This window comes from Stomoxys calcitrans, chromosome 4 (assembly GCF_963082655.1).
Source record: "Stomoxys calcitrans chromosome 4, idStoCalc2.1, whole genome shotgun sequence".
NCBI lineage: Eukaryota > Metazoa > Arthropoda > Insecta > Diptera > Muscidae > Stomoxys > Stomoxys calcitrans.
In genome coordinates this window covers 9541773-9562204 of record NC_081555.1, presented here as the reverse complement: position 1 = coordinate 9562204, position 20432 = coordinate 9541773, and the positions used below count along the sequence as shown (strand labels likewise).

Genomic DNA, 20432 nt, shown 5'->3' with positions numbered 1-20432 from the left:
CATCGATAACAGCTAACGACTTAAATCTTGTGTAAAAAAAATAGTGCATATGAAAAAGCTGTACAATGCCGTGATTTACTTCAGTGCTATACAGTGAAATTTAAGTGTTATCGCATGATATCGATAACTTTGCATTGAAAATTGCTCAGTACATTTAACTTGCTCTGGATAGAGCAACACTAAAACTCCACATAATATAGCTATGAAGGCCATTTATAAGACTATCGATAACAGTTGATAATCAATACCAAAGGGTATTAAACGTACCGCAACATACCATTGCATATAGTATTTGGTATCAATTTTTCTTTCGATGTACATCGATAACAGCTGACGACTTAAATCTTGTGTAAAAAAATAATACAGATGAAAAAGCTGTACAATGCTGTGGTTTACTTCAGTGCTATACAGTGCAATTAAAGTGTTATCGATAACTTTGCATTGAAAATTGCAGTCGATTACTCATATTTTAAAAGATAGTTTAAAATACAAGAATTTTAAATAATGTAAATGAAACGTTTGAAATTTCTTCTACTTCTTACCAACTGGTTGCAATAGAGAAAAAAAAAACTATGAACAGGAAAATTATCGATAAATCTTGGACATAAAACCTAAAACAAATTTTATTATATTTATCGATACCGAAACATTTTGAAAGCTTTTGTCTGTATTGGAGATTACAATAGAATGAAAATATTTGGCAATCAAGTTTAAAAGAGAACATTATTTGAATTAAAAAAAAATTATCGAAGGCTAAAGTCCTTTAGAATGTCTTTTTTTTTGTTTTGTAAATCCTCCTGAATATTCCAATTTATTGTTATTTTTTAGATATAAAAATTGTCGATGACGAGGACGTTGAAAAGCGTTTTTTTACCAACCAACAAAAGTGTTGTTATAATATACTTTAGATCCTAAAATGTTTTCGATATTTTGGAATTAGATATTTATCGATAAATTTCAAAAGCAAACACAAAAGCTGAATCAATAAATCAATCAATATCGCAATGTGCATTGTTTTCCGATATAGTGCAAATAATAAAAAATAAATAAAGTTTTTTTTACTAATGGATAGTATAGAAAAAGTTTTAAAACTAAATTTTGTATCGATAATTTTTTATTTATCTATACTTTGTTTGTTACCCATATTATTTATATGTTTCAGTTGGACGTTAATTATAATATTAAACATTTAAAAACGTTTCATTAATTGTTTCCAAAAAAACTAAAAACATTCTTGTCTTATCGATTTTCAACTACCAATAAACCGATAAATTTTTTAAACAAACAAATTTGGCTTAAAAAAATATTAGTAAGGAATTTAGTTTTGTTGATGAACTTATTGCCAATAGTTTTAAAAAATCCTTATCAAAAAGTTTTCAGTTATCGAAACTTCACTACATTATCGATAGATAATGTTTAGTTTTTCGATATAAGATTTAATTACAAAAATATCGAAAAATTTTTTGCTTTACTTTTATTCTAAAAAGTGTCAATCACGCATTGTCGGTAGTTATAGAATGATATCGATAACAACACAATATAACTTTGGATAGAAATTGTACCGACAACATCTAATTTGCACTAAATCGGAAAACAAAGTACATTGTCATATTGATTGATTCATTGATTCTGCAGAAAGCTTTTGTGTTTCCTTTCAAAGTTATCGATTAATATCAAATTCCAAAATATCGAAAAGATTTTTGGATCTTAAGTATTTTATAATTCGCACAGAAATGATTACCACTTTTTTGGTTGATAAAATAAACGTTTTTCAATGCCTTTCAGGATTCACCAATAAAAGGTTAGGTCACTTGCAGAAACATAAAGTGAATAGGCCCCATGAACATCATTCAGGATGTTAAATCTGTGAAAAAAATTTCATCATGTAGGAGAAAAAATAAACAAAGAATGAATGTGAAACGAGAACAAGTTGACATCTTCAATGACAAGTACAGCCAAAAACTAAAAAAAAATTATGCCGGCTGATCGTTTGGCTTAACCTTATTCAGTGAATCCAGAATGCCTTCGATATCGATGATTTGTTTAATTAAAGAAATAACAATAAGTTGTAGTTCACAAGGGTTTTCAAAAAAAAAAAAAGACAATTTAAACAACTTAGTCATCGATATTTTTTTTAATTCAAATAATTTTCTCTTTTAAATTTTATTTTTAAATATTTTCATTCTATTGCAGTTTTCAGCTTTCAAAATTTTTTTGTTATCGATATATATAAATAATTTTTTTTTTGAGTTAACCAAAATGCTTCAATAAACTTTCTATATCGGAATTTAAAAAAATTTACATAACTTTTGTTTTATCGATAAATCTTTTTTTACCATCGATAAATTGCTTATTCATTATCTTTTCCTTAAAGTATTTCTATAACCTTTTAATGATGAATATTCATAATAATTTTAATATTCGAAAAAATTCTAGTATTTTTTTTTCTTTCAAAGCTTTTCGATTAATTTTGTATATCACTTATTGAAAGTTATATTTCGCTAGAAAAGAAATTACATTTTCGATACAAATTAAAAAACACCAAATCGATAAAAGAAAAAAAATTGTGTTTTCATACAACGAAGCATGACTTTTAGGCTGTTATCGCTCTGTTGCTTGTATAGTTCCATACAGAACAAAACGTGAGTTATCGTTATTTATCGAAAGTTGAAAAAACCGTAATATATGACAAATTCTAAGACATTTTTTACTGAATGACTCTCGATATCAATTATTTAGTCACGTACTAAATGAAAGGCAAAATCATTTTATCCCAATGCGTTTGTTATTCTTTTTCCGAAACACAATTATGGTTAACATTTTAACATTGCCCCCAGTTTAGTAACACTAATTTGCTTAATTTATATAAATTTTATGTAAAAATTTGTTTTGATCCAAACATTAGTTGTCAAGGTATTTGGTTAATAATAATAAATTCCTAAACAAAAAAAAATTGAAGTAAACATAAAAATCATATGTTTTCAAAATATTATATGTTTTATCCATATTTATTTTCTGTATTTCTTTATGTGTAATTTTGGTTTAGTTGTAATTGAAATTAGAAATCAGATTGATCATTGTTTGTTTGTCTTATTATGCAATCGATATTAAACTATAAAAAAAAAATCGAAAAACAATTTACAATGCCTAAAATTATATTGCTAACATAATCTATGTTTATTTTTATGTATTTTTCACCCTTTCTCGTACCAAACAAACCAAAAAAAAAACATGGCTAAATTTTGTCAAAACGCACCACAAAAATTTATCGAAATTCACCATGAACGTTGTCTATGTGCTTTCATCTGTCTCTGTGTGTGTTATGCTGTCCATATAATATCGAAATCAAACCTAAAAATCAAATACGAAATCTTTTCAAAAATCTACGATCATCGTTCGTTCATCATCAAACAACCAAAATATATATACCAACTAAACAAATGTTGCTGTATCCAAATAAAAAAAAATCGGCGTCTCAAAATGTTGTCTAACGTTGTCATCACATTCGCTCTTTCGATTGGCCCTTTAATCGTTGTGATTTCTTACTGCGTTGTATCCTGGAAAATTTTCGCACACACAACCCTACACACCTACATCTTCTACAATATGCACACACTCTATATGCCTACACCCTACATTTTACTCCATACACAAACACTTATCGAAAATCGGAAATACCTTAAATTGGCTAAACGAAAAAAAATCGAAAAAAAAACAAAATATTAAATTCGAGACCAGCAGGCGTAAGACACATACCCCCCTCCTATTATCCACCCCCTGCAATATATCATCCAACAACCACACCACGCCCCCGTGATTATGGTTTAAAATTGGATCAGCAACATTCAAATTTGCGAGTTGGCGAATCCACTGAAGTGGAGTGTTATTCATCCGATAACAGTTACACCGATGTCATTTGGGAAAGAGCCGATGGCAAGCCATTGCCACTACACATTAAGGTAAGTAGTAATATTTACAGACAATTCAAAATAATGGCTTACCTAGATACAATCAGTTGAGTTTATAAAATAAATACAGCTGATTTAAAGCAAGTCGTATAAATCAGCTGATATCATAAAAGAAAAATAGTTGATTTTTGTTAGAAGTTCAGTTACGGTAATACTTGCCGTGTTTTATTTTAGTCCTTTCCAGTTCTTGATAAAATATCAGTGGAACGTTGTCCTAAATACTTATCGTTAACATGCGATAACAGATCATAATAACCTATTAATCGCAACACAATATAGTATTAAAATAAAACACAGCAATAATGTCTTATGGTAGCGTATAGGAATTGCGGACCGATGTGATACCAAAACACCACATGCAAAATTTCTGCCAAATCGGATAAGAATTGCGCGCTCTAGAAGGTCAAGAAGTCAAGACCCAAGATCGATTTATATGGACCGATTTGGCCCATTTACAATCCAAACCGACCTACACTAACAAGAAGTATTTGTGCAAATTTCAAGCGGATAGCTTTACTCCTTCGAAAGTTAGCGTGCTTTCGACAGACGAACGGACGGACAGGGCTAGATCGACTTAAAATGCCATGACGATCAAGAATATATATACTTTATGGGGTCTTCAACGCATATTTCGAGGTGTTACAAACCGAATGACGAAATTAGTATACCCCCCATCCCATGTTATCGAAGTTTGATAAGAACTAAAAACATTCATAGAAACGATAACGCAATAACCACTTATTACGTTCTTAATCTCTAACTTAATGATAACTTTTAGCTAACTTTCAGATTTAATTCAGACAAAGAATACATTTTTTTATAAAATAAGCATAAATCTCCCATTTTTCGACAACTTTCAACACAATTGGTCAATATTGGAAAAATCTATCAATTTTGGTTCCGTTCAGCGTCATAAGCGGACATGGTAACCTCTGGGCTACTGTGGCATCCAACCATTTTTAACAGATGTTATCGATATTGTACTGCGACTTTAGTAGAGCTGGCAAAATCTCGATGGCACTATCGATACTATCAACATTTAATTTTTGTGACTGCATATCGATTGACATTTTTCCGTTTGATAATATCGCAAAAGAAAAAATTTTTGCAAAACTGAACAAAAATAAGCAAACCGACACTGAATATATCCCTTAAGATACATTGCACCTATAGAGGGCGCAATTTTTTTCCGATTAGGCAAACAGTTTGTACAATGATTTCTCTCATGACTTCCAACAGACTTTATTAACCTTGGTTTTATTTGGTCTATGCATTGATATTGCTTCAATATAAATCGATCTCCTGATTTTTACTTGTCATTTTCGTTTGAAACCTAGGTGATGGGAAATTAACGATAGTATCGATACTATCGATATTTATTATTAGAACTATCGAAAATATCGAATGTTGCGATTATCGATAGTTTGCCAGCTGTTGACTGAATTATCGATAGCTTTTATTAAATCCCTGTTAATATTTGAATAATGTATTCAGAGTTTAAACCCCATATTTCCTTTCAAAAGCCAAAAACAACTTTATTGCTTTCCCAACAACTGTCAACTGATTCATCGATAATTTTATGTTGCTTTGGCAATCGTAAAGGTCTTTTCTTTCTCTTTTCATATCTCTTGCTCATTTTTAACCTTTAAATTCTTAATTTTCCGTTTAGCAAATTGGCAACCGCTTGATCATCAACAATGTCACCCCCGAAGATGCCGGAAACTATGTTTGCAGATGCAAGACCGATGTGGGAGATCTCTACACTACCAGTTATGAATTGGCCATTGAAGCAAATACCCATGAATGGAAACATCCTAAAATTGAACATGCCGAAGTTGGCGCCAATGTGAAATTGAATTGTGATGCTCAGTCGGATCATTTGTCACCAAGCTACAGATGGTCACGTCAATATGGACAAATGCAAATGGGCACTGATATTTTAGGTGTAAGTATATGGAGAATATTTATAACAAATATTTTATGATTAGAAGAAAAAAAATTAAAATTTTGACTTATAAAAATTTTGTCAAAAAAATTTCCAGAGAAAATATAATGGAAAATTTTACAAAAATTATAACATTGAAAACTTTTATCAACAAATTTCATCACATATAGATAAAAAAAATATTGAGAATTTTGCCAACAATTTTCAATATTTTACAAAATTCTTGTTATTTTTCGAGCATCTTCCATCTCGAGATCATATCCAATAACATAGCAAAGAACTTTTAAAAGTTGAGCAAGTGTGTGTTGTTATTCATAACACTTTGACTGGCTAGTGTATCATGATTTCTGTTACGCCATACATACCCAAAGAATATTAAGTAAAGTGTAGAACACGCTTTTGTTTTGAAACAGGGCTCAATAAGTCCTCCAACGCTCCTTGCAGCAAAAGAGTAGAAAGCTTTAATTTCCACTATTCCGATACAAACTAATCATTAATGCTAGGAACAACAAACACATCAAGTTCACAACAAAAAATTATGGCAATGTTGATGTGTTTGTTGTTCTTAGCAATTATTATAGAAAATTTTTTGTAAAAAATGTTGGTATCATGATATATGATGTTGGATTTGTTTGTTTATAAATAATTGATTTTTTAAATAAAATAGTTTAAAAATATTTTTTTGTAGAGGAAAACATTCTTCCAAAAATATTTCTAATTTATATATGATTTTTCCCCCTCCTTTTTCTTTTTCTTCCCCGCAGGACTCTTTGTCATTGGAAAATGTCCAGGCCAATGATGCCGGCACTTATGTCTGCACAGCCACCACCGCCACTGGAGATTCCGTTGACTATCCCACCATTTTGGTGGTTACCGGCGCTATTCCTCATTTCCACCAGGAACCCATCAGTTACATGTCATTCCCCACACTACGTGATTCCTATGTCAAGTTCAATTTCGATATAACATTCCGCCCCGAGAATGGCGATGGCCTACTCCTATTCAATGGCCAAAAGAGAGGCAATGGAGATTATATTTCGCTCTCGCTTAATGATCAATATCCTGAGTTCCGTTTCGATTTGGATGGCAAGACCATGATTGTAAGAGGTGAACAGGCTTTGGCATTGAATGAATGGCACACCATACGAGTACATCGTTTCCGACGTGATGGTTACATGCAAGTTGATGGTCAACATCCTATTGCTTTCCCTACCCTTTCGGCGTCGTCATCGTTGGATTTGGTGGAAGATTTGTATTTGGGTGGTGTACCAAGTTGGGATATTCTACCGGAACAGGCCATAGAACAGGAAGTAGGATTTGCCGGTTGCATTAGTCGCTTGACTTTGCAGGACAGCATTATTGAATTGATGAAGGAGGCCAAGATGAAGGAAGGCATTACAGCTTGCAAGCCCTGCGATTCTAAACCCTGCTCGAACAATGGCATTTGCTTAGAGAGTCAAACTGAAATGGGCTATACCTGTATCTGCCAACAGGGCTGGACGGGTCGTCATTGCGCTGTTGAGGGTACACAATGTACTCCTGGAATTTGTGGCACAGGACGTTGTGAGAATACGGAAATGGGCATGGAATGCATGTGTCCCTTGAACAAAACAGGAGATCGTTGCCAGTACATTGAACATTTGAATGAGAATAGTTTGGCCTTTAAGACCAACAGCTTTGCTGCCTATGCGTAAGTTAAAGGAGAAAACAAGAATGCACTGTCATCTCTATTTAATTTTTTTGTTGGTTTTGTTTTCTAGAACTCCTCGTGCCTCAAAATTGCATATCAAGTTCAAGGTTAGACCCAACTCCTTGGAAGATGCCGTTTTGTTCTACGCCGCCGAATCTCGTTTGCCCAGTGGCGATTATGTTGCTGTGGTCTTGCGCAACAAACATGTCGAACTGATTATTAACACTGGAGCCAGATTGAAACCAGTTGTTGTACGCTCTCTACATCCCTTGCCCCTCAACCAATGGACCGACATTGACATTTCTCGTCGCTTTGGTGAAGGCTTCCTTATTGTGGGCAATGATCCAGAGCAAAAGGCCAAGGCATCGGGAGCAGCCAGAACTTTGTACATCAAGACACCAATGTACATTGGTGGCTATGATCATGAGAAGATTACCCTGAATCGTGATGTGAATATCACACGAGGATTTAATGGTTGCATAAAGAATGTAAGTAGCGATTGTTCATGAAGAATATGATAAACTAAAAAGAGTTTTAGGTTGTTAGGTTAGGTTGAAGGGCTACTTCTACAAACTACCATATTATTTTGTTAAAATCTTTGTTTTATTCTTTCATTTTCCCCAGCTCTACGAAGGTGTTAAACAATTTAACCTAATCGCTGATATCCAAGATGCTGCCAATATACAAAATTGTGGTGAGAGTAATGAAATCGACCAAAACGAAACCTTTGAGCCCGAACATCCGAAAAACCTCGAAAATAATCCCTGTGCCAGCGATCCTTGCGAGAATGGTGGCACCTGCACAGTTGAACACGAAGAGGCTGTATGTCTTTGCAATATTGGATTTGCCGGCAAGCATTGTGAAGATCGTAAGTTATGAAAACATTTTAATGGGCTTTAATCAATGGTTGCTTGTCTTCCCCTTGCAGACATTTCCCTAAACTTTGACGCCAATTTCCATGGCAATGGTTATTTGGAATTGAATCGTTCGCAATTCGATGAAAACGTTGAACAGAAATTCTCCAGTGCTGCCATGGTCTTCTCCACAACAGCTCCCGATGGTCTGCTGTTATGGTGGGGTCAGCCTAAAGGTGTAAACTACACCGGACAAGACTTTATGGCACTGGCCATTGTAGATGGTATTGCCGAATTCGCTTTCCGTTTGAATGGTAAAGAGGCTGTCATACGCAATCCCGATAAGAGAGTCGATGATGGCATCAGACATATACTACTGATTAAACGTACCGATAACACAGCCATTTTGGAATTGGATCACATATTGTATGCCGATGAAATCCAGGATACTGGCAAAGATACAATGAGCTTACCAGGCCATGTATTCATAGGTAAGAGGAACTTATTTTAGGAAAAATAAAGAAAAGACTAAACGATTTGTTATTTTCTGCCTCCTTATCTACAGGTGGAGCACCTAATCTGGAATCCTTCACCGGCGGCCGTTATAAGCATCACTTCAATGGTTGCGTTAAGGTTGTTGAAGGTGAAGTTAGCGGTATCATAGCACTAGGCCAAGTAGCAATAAGCGGTAACAATGTCGACACATGTCCAAAGTAAGTTTCGTTTAAACTTTTTTTACTAATCTTTAAATTAAGAAACTTCATAAACTAGAAAAACAATCATTTTTTTAAACAATTTCTCCTTTTTTAACATGCTGCTTATTAACAGTAAATGGAAGCCCTCCAGTTTAGTCAACCATAAATTAGTATTTAGTGAATTTCGTTTCGATCCCAATATGTTCGATGTTCTAGATCAACCTCCACCAGTACACATAATATATCCCCATCCCCCATTTACCCCCATGTATGCCAGTGGTTGCTTAAACTTAAACTTTCCCCATTTTCTTTTAACATTAAGACCCAGGGCCAAAGGGATTTACAGCATATCAAGTTTGACATTAGTAACTACACTAGTATCATGGTTATTAGAGTCCTATATCTTAAGTAAAGCAAATATTCTTTTAATATTTTTAAAAATTATTTCAAAATTATAGAACAGTGTGACGACGATAAACACCAATGATCTCATTTAGTCAATTTCTCACTTATCCATTGAGAGGAAAAATATTACAAAGTAATGCCATATGATATATCATCATCAAAAGCCTAATAAAACACATATCTTGACGTATCGTATCATTCATAAGTATTGTAACTATAAATCATTTGTATTATAATCAACATATTATATATAATATAATTAATTGTAGAACAATTATGTATAACAAATCAACTAATAGGCATAGGTTTAATGAATTATTGATGGCAAAAGGCTTTAACGTTTATAATAGTTATCCATCTTTAGTTCTTTAGCTAAAACGCAATATGATTTTTCCAAAAATCTTTGTTGAAAAAAATCTTTACCTTATTATCTTGAGGAAAATTTTTAGTTATTGAGAATGCTTCGGCAATGCGATATTAGTGCTAAGCCATTATATAAGAAGCCATATATTCGAGTGTCCAAAATTCAGGGTTTAGGACCTGTTTTCGTTTATCACATTCAATTATAAGATCATACAGCATGATATGATGCACTCGCAATCTTCCAGCTCTTTATATTATTTTTCTGTCTTATTGTCTTTCTGCATTATTTGTTGGTTACCAACATCTGAAAGTGACTTTTTTCAACTGGTTCACTTCCTCAAATAGAGAAACGCTGTTATGTCATGACATGTCAGCGACAAATCTAGTACATAACGTACCATGTCATGCAAACAATAAAACAATTCATCGCTTGACATGGTATGATGATGATACAACAATCTATAAGAGGGACGAACATAACACTTGAATATATGTCCGTCATATTCGAATGAGAAAAGATATCCAATGACATGGCGTCTCTATTGTAAATAATCTTCGAGAATTACGAAAGAACAGGAAAGAACAGACGAAAGAAAAGTGAACGCACAATGAAAAAAATGGTTAATGCATTGTGAAACCAGCAAAAAGGCGTTAAGTTCGGCCGGGCCGAACTTTGGATACCCACCACCTCGGGTATATATGTGTAAACCACCTTTCGTCAAAATCCGGTGAAAAATGCATATCTTGTGCCCCGTATCAACTATATCGAAATATGTTCCGATTTGAACCAAATACTAATAAATACAAGATCAATATTATTGATCATATTATTGATGATAATATTGATCTTTTTAGTAGCTATATCTAAAAATAAACCGATCTGAACCATATACGATATCGAAAAGCCTAACATAAGTCACTGTGTCAAATTTCAGTGAAATCGGATTATAAATGCGCCTTTTATGTGGCCAAGACTTTAAATCGAGATATCGGTCTATATGGCAGCTATATTCAAGTCTGGACCCATCTGGGCCAAATTGAAGAAGGAGGTCAAAGGTCTTAACTCAACTCACTGTCCCAAATTTCGGCAACATCTGACAATAAATGCGCCTTTTATGGGCTCAAACCCTTAAATCGAGAGATCGGTCTATATGGCAGCTATATCCAAATCTGGGCCTTAGAAAATATGCATGTTTCATAAATGTGTCGATAGTTAAGAAGAAAAAAGTCGAAACTATCGAATAATGAGAAAATCGATATCTTACCAGCTCCAATAAAGGCCGATTTTTGAGCTTTAATCGTTTTGAGCTACACTAGTTTAAACGGCTCACGCACGTTTCGTGTTTGGTTTCACTGTCAAACATCTTCAGTTTGGTCTATAATTTAACCATGCATCGTCTTACAAACCAACAAAGCTTGCAAATTATTGAATTTAATTATGCGTGCTCTGTTACGAAATTTGGCTCAATGGGTACGTAAATAAGCAGAATTGTCACCGAACTGACCTCTCAATAAGTCCAGTGTTACGCGTGCTGCGTGGCATGTGGTACCGTCTTGTTGAACCACATGTCATGCAAGTTAAGGTCATGCATTTTGGGCAAATAAAGTTGGATATCATCTCACGATAGCGCTCACCGTTCACAGTTACGTTAGGATTCATATCATCTTTGAAGAAGTACGGCGCAATGATGCCACCAGCCCATAAACCGCACCAAACTGTGCCTTTTTTTAGATGCATTGGTAGCTCTTGCAATGCTTCTGGCTGATCTTCACCCAAAAACAGAAATTATGCTTATTTGCGTACCCATTGAGCCAAACGTGAGCTTCGTCGCTCTATGGAAGAAGCGCGCGATGATATTTCTCTAATACAATAATTTGCAAGCGTTGTTCATGTGTAAGATGATTCATGGTTGAATTATAGACCAAACAGACGATGTTTGACAGTGAAACAAAACACGCAACGTGAGTGAGCTGTTTAAACCAGTGTTGCCATAAAAATATAATAGCTAAAAAGTCACCCTTTACATACCAAAAATGATATGCTTCAGAATTATTGTCAGCGAATTTTTGAAAAAAAAAAATCCAGAAGGGGGAACAAAGCTCAAAACTGTAACTCTTAATTGAAGATTAATCATTTCTATGTTTCTTTCTTGTTTTCATGCAAGCCAGTATGGCTTAAAATACTTAAACAAATAGCAAATTATAGCCTAGTACTAAGTATTAAAAGTATACTATTATATATAAAAAAAATTAAAAGCAAAACTAACAAATAAATATCAACATATTATAAAGCGCTGTGAAATAAATCAATAATTGATATTATAGCCTATTACATGTATTGTATATAAAAAATAACGTATTATCGTAGAACACATGCATATGAATTCATAAGTTTCTTTTTATTTATTTTTCATTTATTTATTCCTAAGTTTGTAGGAAGAAAACTTACTTCTAAATAAATTTTTTATTTTTTATTTATATTAATTTTTAATTTGATTTTTTTTATTTCCCATTTTTAGAGACGAAGAAATTGATTTTGAAGGTACCGAGCCCCCAGTCGTTTAATAGTTTTTAGTTAAAAAAATTTAAAATTGTTTAAATCAACAACAACAACAACAAAAATCTTAAAGCAAAACGAACTTTATGGAAAAATCCCAGCACTTTTACATAAACAAACGAAAACACACAACAAAGAACAACAACTGCAAACAAAACCCATTAAAAACAACTCAAAAATCAAAACCAATTTTAAAACTCCACTAATTTAGTTTCATTTTTTTTACATAAAAAAAGCAAAACAACAAAAAATAAAACATTTTAAAACAAACAAAATAAATCATAAGCCAAAACTAACATAATGAAAAAACAAAACATAAACTAATTTTAAACAAAAACGAATCCAAATGTGTCATATATATTTTAAAAATAAGTAAAATGAAGAATAACATAACTAAACATCCTTAAACTTATACCAAATGAAATCTGACCACTCTCTATAAATAACAATGCAAACAAAATGAATTATAATGAATTTTGAAACTCGACAAAACGTATTTTGCCCTCTTCCAACACCAAATAAAACTAATGGGCATTTTAAAATGTTACTCAAAAACTGAAGCAAAAAAATCTCGATTTTATTTTTATGATTTTTATTTTTCTACAATTTTTCCCTTTCCAATCTCTGCCTGTTTTTATACTCAAATGAATAGTTTTTTTATTTGTGTACTACAATTCCATTATTCGCTTAAATGTGTTCTTCTTTTTTTTATTAAATATAATTAAATTTAATGTTATTAAGCGATTTTTTTAATATAAATACAAAAACAAAATACTAATTTAATTTTACCATTAATATGTTTCTTTTATTTTTGTAAATGTTTATCACAAAAAAAAGAAAATGAAAAACACAGAGAATATTAATAAAATAAAGAATTTTAAAAGAAATGGTATGTAATAACGCAGAATGATGAATGGAACCCAACCAATTGTAATAACAAAACTCTCTATAAAAGAAAAATCTATTGTAAAAAGTTGTTAAGTGAAAAAATAAAAGAAGCCAAATTATTACAAAATAAAAGTAAAGTGTGTTTTAATAAGGAATTTGGGAAAAAAGAAACTTTAAAGCCCAAAAACATGGGGAAAAGTGCAAAATTTTGAATTTATGGATATATCAATTACTAGCTGGCTCGGTGCGCTTTGCTAAAGTTATATTCGTAATTCACTCTCAATTACCTTCCATTAGAATCCCATATTGTCCCGTTTGGGGCATATGTACTTTTGGAGTGGAGCGATCCCTTTAGGAATCCACCCCAAATTTTTATATAAGTTTCGTGTTCTACCCTAAAATACCTTTCGTTTAAGTCTCATATTGTCCCGTTCGTTGTACATGTCCATTTGGGGCATAATTTTGGGGTGGGGCGAACCGCCTGGACCCAAAATTTTCTATAAGTTTCGAATTCTACTTGAATCCCATATTGTCCCCATTAGCCTACATGACCGTTTAAGGTGGGGCGATCTTCCAGAGACTTGACCCCTTATTTGTTACTTCCAATTACCTTTCATTCGATACCCATATTGCTCCAATTGGTAAATATGTCATATTTGGGCTGTTTTTGGGGTTGGGGTATTTTAGAGTACTGTACGAACTTGGTATAACAATTGACCCCAAGTGTCGGGCGGCCCAATTGTTATATCAAGTTCGTAATCTATTCTTAAATACCTGTCATTTGATACCCATATTGTGCGAATTAATAAACATGTCCGTTTGGGTGGATTTTGGGAAGGGGTGTTCCCCGAGGTTATTTGACCCCAAAGTTTTATACCAATTTCGTGTTTTTGGGTTACCATAAGAGTGTAAAACATATTTCGCTTGAATCGATCCACCGATCTCCAAGATCTGACTTTTTCAACATTGGGGTAGGGGCGAGGGTCCGCTCCCCCCTCGGACATCAAAAAATGGGTTAACCTATATCCATCGAGGGGTCAAACTCTACCATCTGTGAAAATTTCATGAAAATTAATTCAGTCGTTTTTGAGTCTTTAGGTAACATACGTAGAAGCAAACTAACGAACATAGCGTAAGACTTTAGTTTGGGATATAGTATGGGGATATACTAATCTAGTCATTCCGTTTATAACACCTCGAAATATTGATTTAGGACCCCATAAAGTATATATATTCTTGATCGTCTCGCCATTCTGATTCGAACTAGCCATGTCCGCCCGTCCGTCCGTCTGTTGAAATCACGATAGCGGTTGAACGAGTAAAGCTAGTCGCTTGAAATTTTTCACAGATACTTAATATTGATGTAGGTTGTTGGGGATTGCAAATGGGCCCTATCGGTTTAGATTTGGATATAGCTCCCATATAAACCGATCTACTGATTTGACTTCTTGAGCTCCTGGAAGCCGCAATTTTTGTCCGATTTGACTGAAATTTTGCACATAGTGTTCTGTTATGACTTTCAACAACTGTACCAAGTACGATCCAAATCGGTCTATAACCCATAAAACTATCTCCAGATTTGACTTCTTGAGCCCCTGGAAGCCTCAATTTTCATCCGACTTGGTAGAAATTGTATACATAGTGTTCTGTTATGACTTCCAACAACTGAGCCAAGTGCGGTCCGAATCAGTCTATAACCAGATATAGCTCCCATATTTTAGCATAATCCATGGTGGTAATCCAAGATTCGGTCCGGCCGCTTTTACTAGACTAGCTAAGCCCGGCCCGCTTCGCTGCGCCTTTATTTACACCAAGCGAAAAATATGTTTCTAGTTCTTAGTCTATAAAAAAATTTTTCATTTTATTTCTACAGATTTTTTTCTTCTTAATTATTTAGCAGTATAGCTCTCGGTATCAGAACGGGACACATAGGGCTACGAGCCCACTTATGCAAAAACGGTGGGGCAATGCGTAGGGCACGTGGGGAAGATCATGAGACGTTGGAGCATTTCCTATGTCATTTCCCGGCTTTCGCGTCTAACAGATACCGGCAGTTAGGTGGGAATACAATGGCAGACATGAACCAACTTACGGGCGTAGCATGGACAACAGTTATGAATTTTGTAAGCAGCACGGCATTCCTAACATAGATTTTCTTTTTCGAGGTAACTTTTCTAGTATTTAGAGCGCACAACAAGCCGCCCCCCTTCCGATATCAAAAAATTATGTAGTCTATACCTTCTTTCTGATTATATTCGCAATCTACTCCCGAATACTTTTCATTTGTGTCCCATATTGTCATGATGGTCCGAAATGCCTATTTGAAGGGGATTTGGGGCCGGGGCAGCCCCTAGGTACTAGGTACTTGGACACAACTTTTTATATTAAATTCCTATTCTACTCCCGAATGCTTTTCATTTGAGTATCATATTGTCCCGAACGATCTATTTTTATTTTTGTGGTAAGGGAAAGGACCGACCCCCCTCCGATATCAAAAAATTATATAGCCTATTGTTGCTTCCAGACAACCCCCCACAATCTGTGAAAATTTCAAGAAAATCGGAACAAACAAACTTACACACCCACAAATAAACAAATAAGCAAACAAACAAACACAAATTAATTTTTATAGAAATATATAGATATTTCTATATCAAAATATGCAAAAAATGCTACATCAAAAACTCACCTGTTTTCACACAACATTCACAATAGCACATGTTAAAAGTTCCCGCTTTCAATTACAAACTCCAAGTACGGCCAACGTTATTTAATCAATAGCATTTTTTTCTAGTTTTTCATATTAATCACTTAATTCTCTCAGTACGCATTAAACACTAACACAGATATTCACAAAACTCAATGTAACTTAATTCACAACAATCTAATATTATTTTCTTCATACGCTTTTTTATATATTTTTCACAATGTACATATTAACATAATTCTCAATGCTATTGACACTTCTCTTCTTCAGTTCATTTATCGTACACATCTTATAATTGCCAACTCTCGCGCTCTCTCACTTTCACTGACCGTAGAAGTTTGTTTACATTTCGTATTCACCATACCACATACAACACACCACGGCAATCAAACAAATAAATTTAACTTATTTTGCAAGACATTTTTTTTATGGAAATAGAGCTTAAAACCGAAAACATTTATGATAAACAAAATATATATAGTCCTCCACTTGTTGCAAGACCGTTATATGCTTATGAAATGCTAAACTTTTTACCCGAATTTGCAATGAAAACCCGAAAGAAACTAAGACGACCGACGCAAACGATAGAAAAACACGAACTGAGGGAATAAGCAGCAATTAGAGTAGTTGCCTGACTGTTATTAGTGTTGGTACGATAAAGCTGGCATATATCTGAGTTGTTGTTTTTGGTGGTTTTTAATACAGCATCCTAATTTGAAGGGTGGTACTATTTAGCGAAATTGTTTCATGATTATTTTTTTTAGATAATTGATTTTGAAGCAAAAGAACTCGTTGTTTTCATTCAATAGGACATTCTCTGATTACTTATCTGTGTTTCACAAAAGTAACCGTGAAAAACATGTGTTTTTACATGTGAAAAACAAACATAGTACCAGCCATAAGAGATCACGAGATAGTTTGCCTATGGTCTCATATACGATATCTCAGAAGCACAAAGATATTACCTATTTCAAATAAGTAAATTTTGGTTCTAAGGACTCTTAAAATTGTATTAAATTGGAGATGGATGAACAAATTTAAACGAATTTTTGTTTGTATCCTTATAGTAACCCAAAACGCGTATCCGATATCTACGGACATGCCATTGCCGCTCTGCCAAAAGCCTCCATATATTGACGTATTGAGGAGTACATTACGGGTAACCAAAAGAAATTTAGGATCAAGAGTATAAAGACGTCCCACAGTTGAATGAGAAAAAAAAATAGTGGAAAAAAGGCTGCCGTTTCCGAACGGATAAAGATGGTTGTAGCTGAAGTGCTATCCAGACTATGTGCGAAATTCCAGGACCTTAGTTTTTATTTAACTTATTGATTTAAAACCCACAGAATTTGTGTTGTTATTGTAGCCACATTTTCATGTGTAGGTGGCGATCCTCGTCAAGCTCGTTCTGGTCCAAGGAACCGATCGCCGCGGGAATTGGGTGGACATTTGTTATTGAAGGCGCCAATAACCCGCCTCGTCATATCGAGCATCATAGGCACTCATTATATGTGCAAGAGCCGATGCCGCCCGCCCTCTCATTCAGACCACTGATTGTGCTCGACTGCCGTTCCAGCTACTCCGTATGAAGCATTCCACTATCCGCAACCTGTGGACGCGCCCGATAGCTAGCAGCTAAACTTCTCGTGACAGCAATGAACACCACACAAATCGGACCTCAATGTTCCAGCCTGTGTGGTGCTCGACCGAGGCATAAATTTTGTTATACGATAAAGCAAAATTATTGTAAATTTTTAAGCTATCTAAGTCAGTATTGAGACTAAAAATATGTTCACAAATGTTCTCGCAAATCACAAAATATTGGGTCAGCCTCGGTGCAAAATCAAAAAAAAAATTTGTAAGTCGAAGATCTCTACAACTATTAGAGATATTTGGCGCAGAAAAGCATGTGATTAATAGGTCTTGAGAAGCTCTTTCCAAAGGAATAAAAAAGTTTCAGAAATCGAACCACAAATGAAAATTTCGCAGCGCAAATAAAAATTTGTATAGGATGACTTAATCAGAAGGCCCACGAATAGTGTCTTGAAATTTTACATATCGTCTAAAAAATATCCCCGCTCTATACATTTCAAATTTCATTCATTCAAAATTGGCAGACTGTTTTTCACATCTTTTAAGTCTTTCGAATTCGCGATTTATCGGTACTAAATGAAACGTATTAAGGAGTAGATTATAAAAGTGCAAAAAGCAAATAAATTACACTCAACTACGGCACTTTTTTCCAACTTTCATTTTTATCCAAAATGTAGGATGAACAGGATGATGATGAGTATAAAGACAACACATCGTGGGTGTAAAGGGAGCCCACATTAAACATACTCCTGGGGACATGAAAATGTGATTGCCACATCCACGCGGAAATCTCTGCGAAGGGTCAACGGCAACAATACGGAGCACAGTATTTTCGGTTGGGGCTCATCTCGTGCGCCATGAGCCTAGTGAGATACAAAGTGAAATTTCCCAAATCACTTCATTTTGTTTGTAACACCTCGAAAAATTTATAATAAATATACTCAAACGAAGTCAATCTAGCCATATCCATCCGTCCGTTCAACAGGTAGTCGAAATCACGATACCGTCGGACCGAATGAGGCTATCCGCATGAAATTTTGCAAGGCGGATTTAAAGAGGTGGTCTCATACGAACCGCTGTAAACAGCCGGCCAGGTTTGACGGTATTAACCCAAGGAGCAATTTTTGCCAAGTGCTCTGAAGTCAGAGTTTTTTCCGAAGTTTTCTGTTATTTTATAAGAAATTTTGCCGATTTCTCAAAATTTCCCTTCCCCTAGAAATTTATCCGATTTTCGATCAGTTCTGCACATTTTATTGTGGTTATGAAAGAAAATCTGCAAATATTCTGCACATACTCGTAAGGGAATTTATTGTTTCTTCGTATTTTTTCGTATTTCCGAGCATCAGCTGAGAGCTATTTCAGAATCTCTGCACATTTTCGTACCAGCTTATTTTTGGTTTGTATACCGGTTTTGTTTGTTTTTGTTTTGCAATGGTTTGCAAGTGGCAAATTTTGTATTTACCGGTTTTGTTTGTTTTTTTTAGTCGATTAGAAACATTCGAGCAGTAAAGTTGAAAGTTTTATTGTGGAAATAAAATTCAAGTGTAAACTAAACTAATAAATTATATTTAATGTCATTTTGTTTATTTTTTGTTATTTTATTCTATTGGGTTGCCCAAAAAGTAATTGAGGATTTTTCATATAGTCGGCGTTGACAAATTTTTTCACAGCTTGTGACTCTGTAATTGCATTCTTTCTTCTGTCACTTATCAGCTGTTACTTTTAGCTTGCTTTAGAAAAAAAGTGTAAAAAAAGTATATTTGATTAAAGTTCATTCTAAGTCTTATTAAAATGCATTTATTGTACTTTCTTTTAAAAAATCCGCAATTACTTTTTGGGCAACCCAATAAATAAACAGTAAAAACAAAACAAACTAAAAAATAAAAAAAAAATGTAGGGAAGATTTTGAGATTTTCTAAACAAACATCCGAAAATACTCAGAATTATCAAAGATTTTTTCTACATAAAAGATGTCAGATTTTTGTTTGCATTCTCTTTGTTGTTATCTTCTGTCCCGCATATTCTCTGCTCATGTACGCACAAGTATACACACTTACACAAATTTCTATGTGTGTGTTGGCAAAACGTCGATCAGCTTGATGCCAAGATGGCAGATTGCACCATATGATTTGTGGTTGTTGTACAAATGAGACCAGATTTATGATACTATATACAAACATTTTGATCACTTTGAGGTGTTTACGTTCGTCAACAATAGCCGGTTGTGAGTTTCCAACTTACTATTACGCTTAAACTCCATCACGAATAAACATCTTTTGAAATAAACTCAGAAGCCAACGCTTTTCGTGGATTGTAAGCATCATAATGAGTTGTCAATACAACAAAAAATATCATGTAGCTGTCATTTGTAGTTTGACAGACTGGTATCAATGTGAACTTGGCAACACTTTGAGTTAGCTACCCTGTATATTCGAAATTTTGCACAGATATTTGTTATTGATGTTAGTCGTAAGATATTTTTCAAATCGTATCATATTTGAACGTAGTCACAAATAAGCCGAACCTTCGAAATGAATTTTTGGACACGTAAAAACATAAAATAAGGAATTATTGAGGCTTCAATGAGGATAAAGTTTATAGGCGCAAATTTTCAAAACAGGTGGCATTCTCAATTGACAACTACAGGCATTTCTCCAAACGAATGGACGGACCATCAAGTGTCCCACAAGGCTTTTTCGGGGAGTTTTATTATTGGATTTGGATTTATTACTACATTGGATTTATATAAGCCCCATTCTACGAAGAT

The 20432-nt window shown here is 34.0% G+C and overlaps 1 protein-coding gene across 7 annotated transcripts in view; it reads left to right on the top strand.

The window, feature by feature from the left end:
• The window catches only part of LOC106081403 (basement membrane-specific heparan sulfate proteoglycan core protein), a 304578-nt gene extending 291081 nt beyond the window's left edge, over window positions 1-13497 (top strand). For all 7 annotated transcript variants that reach the window (XM_059366577.1, XM_059366576.1, XM_059366574.1 and 4 more), the window contains 8 exons: window positions 3742-3959; window positions 5638-5913; window positions 6678-7603; window positions 7674-8091; window positions 8228-8471; window positions 8532-8948; window positions 9023-9170; window positions 12440-13497. In XM_059366577.1, the coding sequence (XP_059222560.1) occupies window positions 3742-3959; window positions 5638-5913; window positions 6678-7603; window positions 7674-8091; window positions 8228-8471; window positions 8532-8948; window positions 9023-9170; window positions 12440-12485 (2693 nt within the window). In that variant the 3' untranslated portion in view covers window positions 12486-13497. The remainder of the gene's footprint in view (window positions 1-3741; window positions 3960-5637; window positions 5914-6677; window positions 7604-7673; window positions 8092-8227; window positions 8472-8531; window positions 8949-9022; window positions 9171-12439) is intronic.
• Window positions 13498-20432: the final 6935 nt, after the last annotated feature.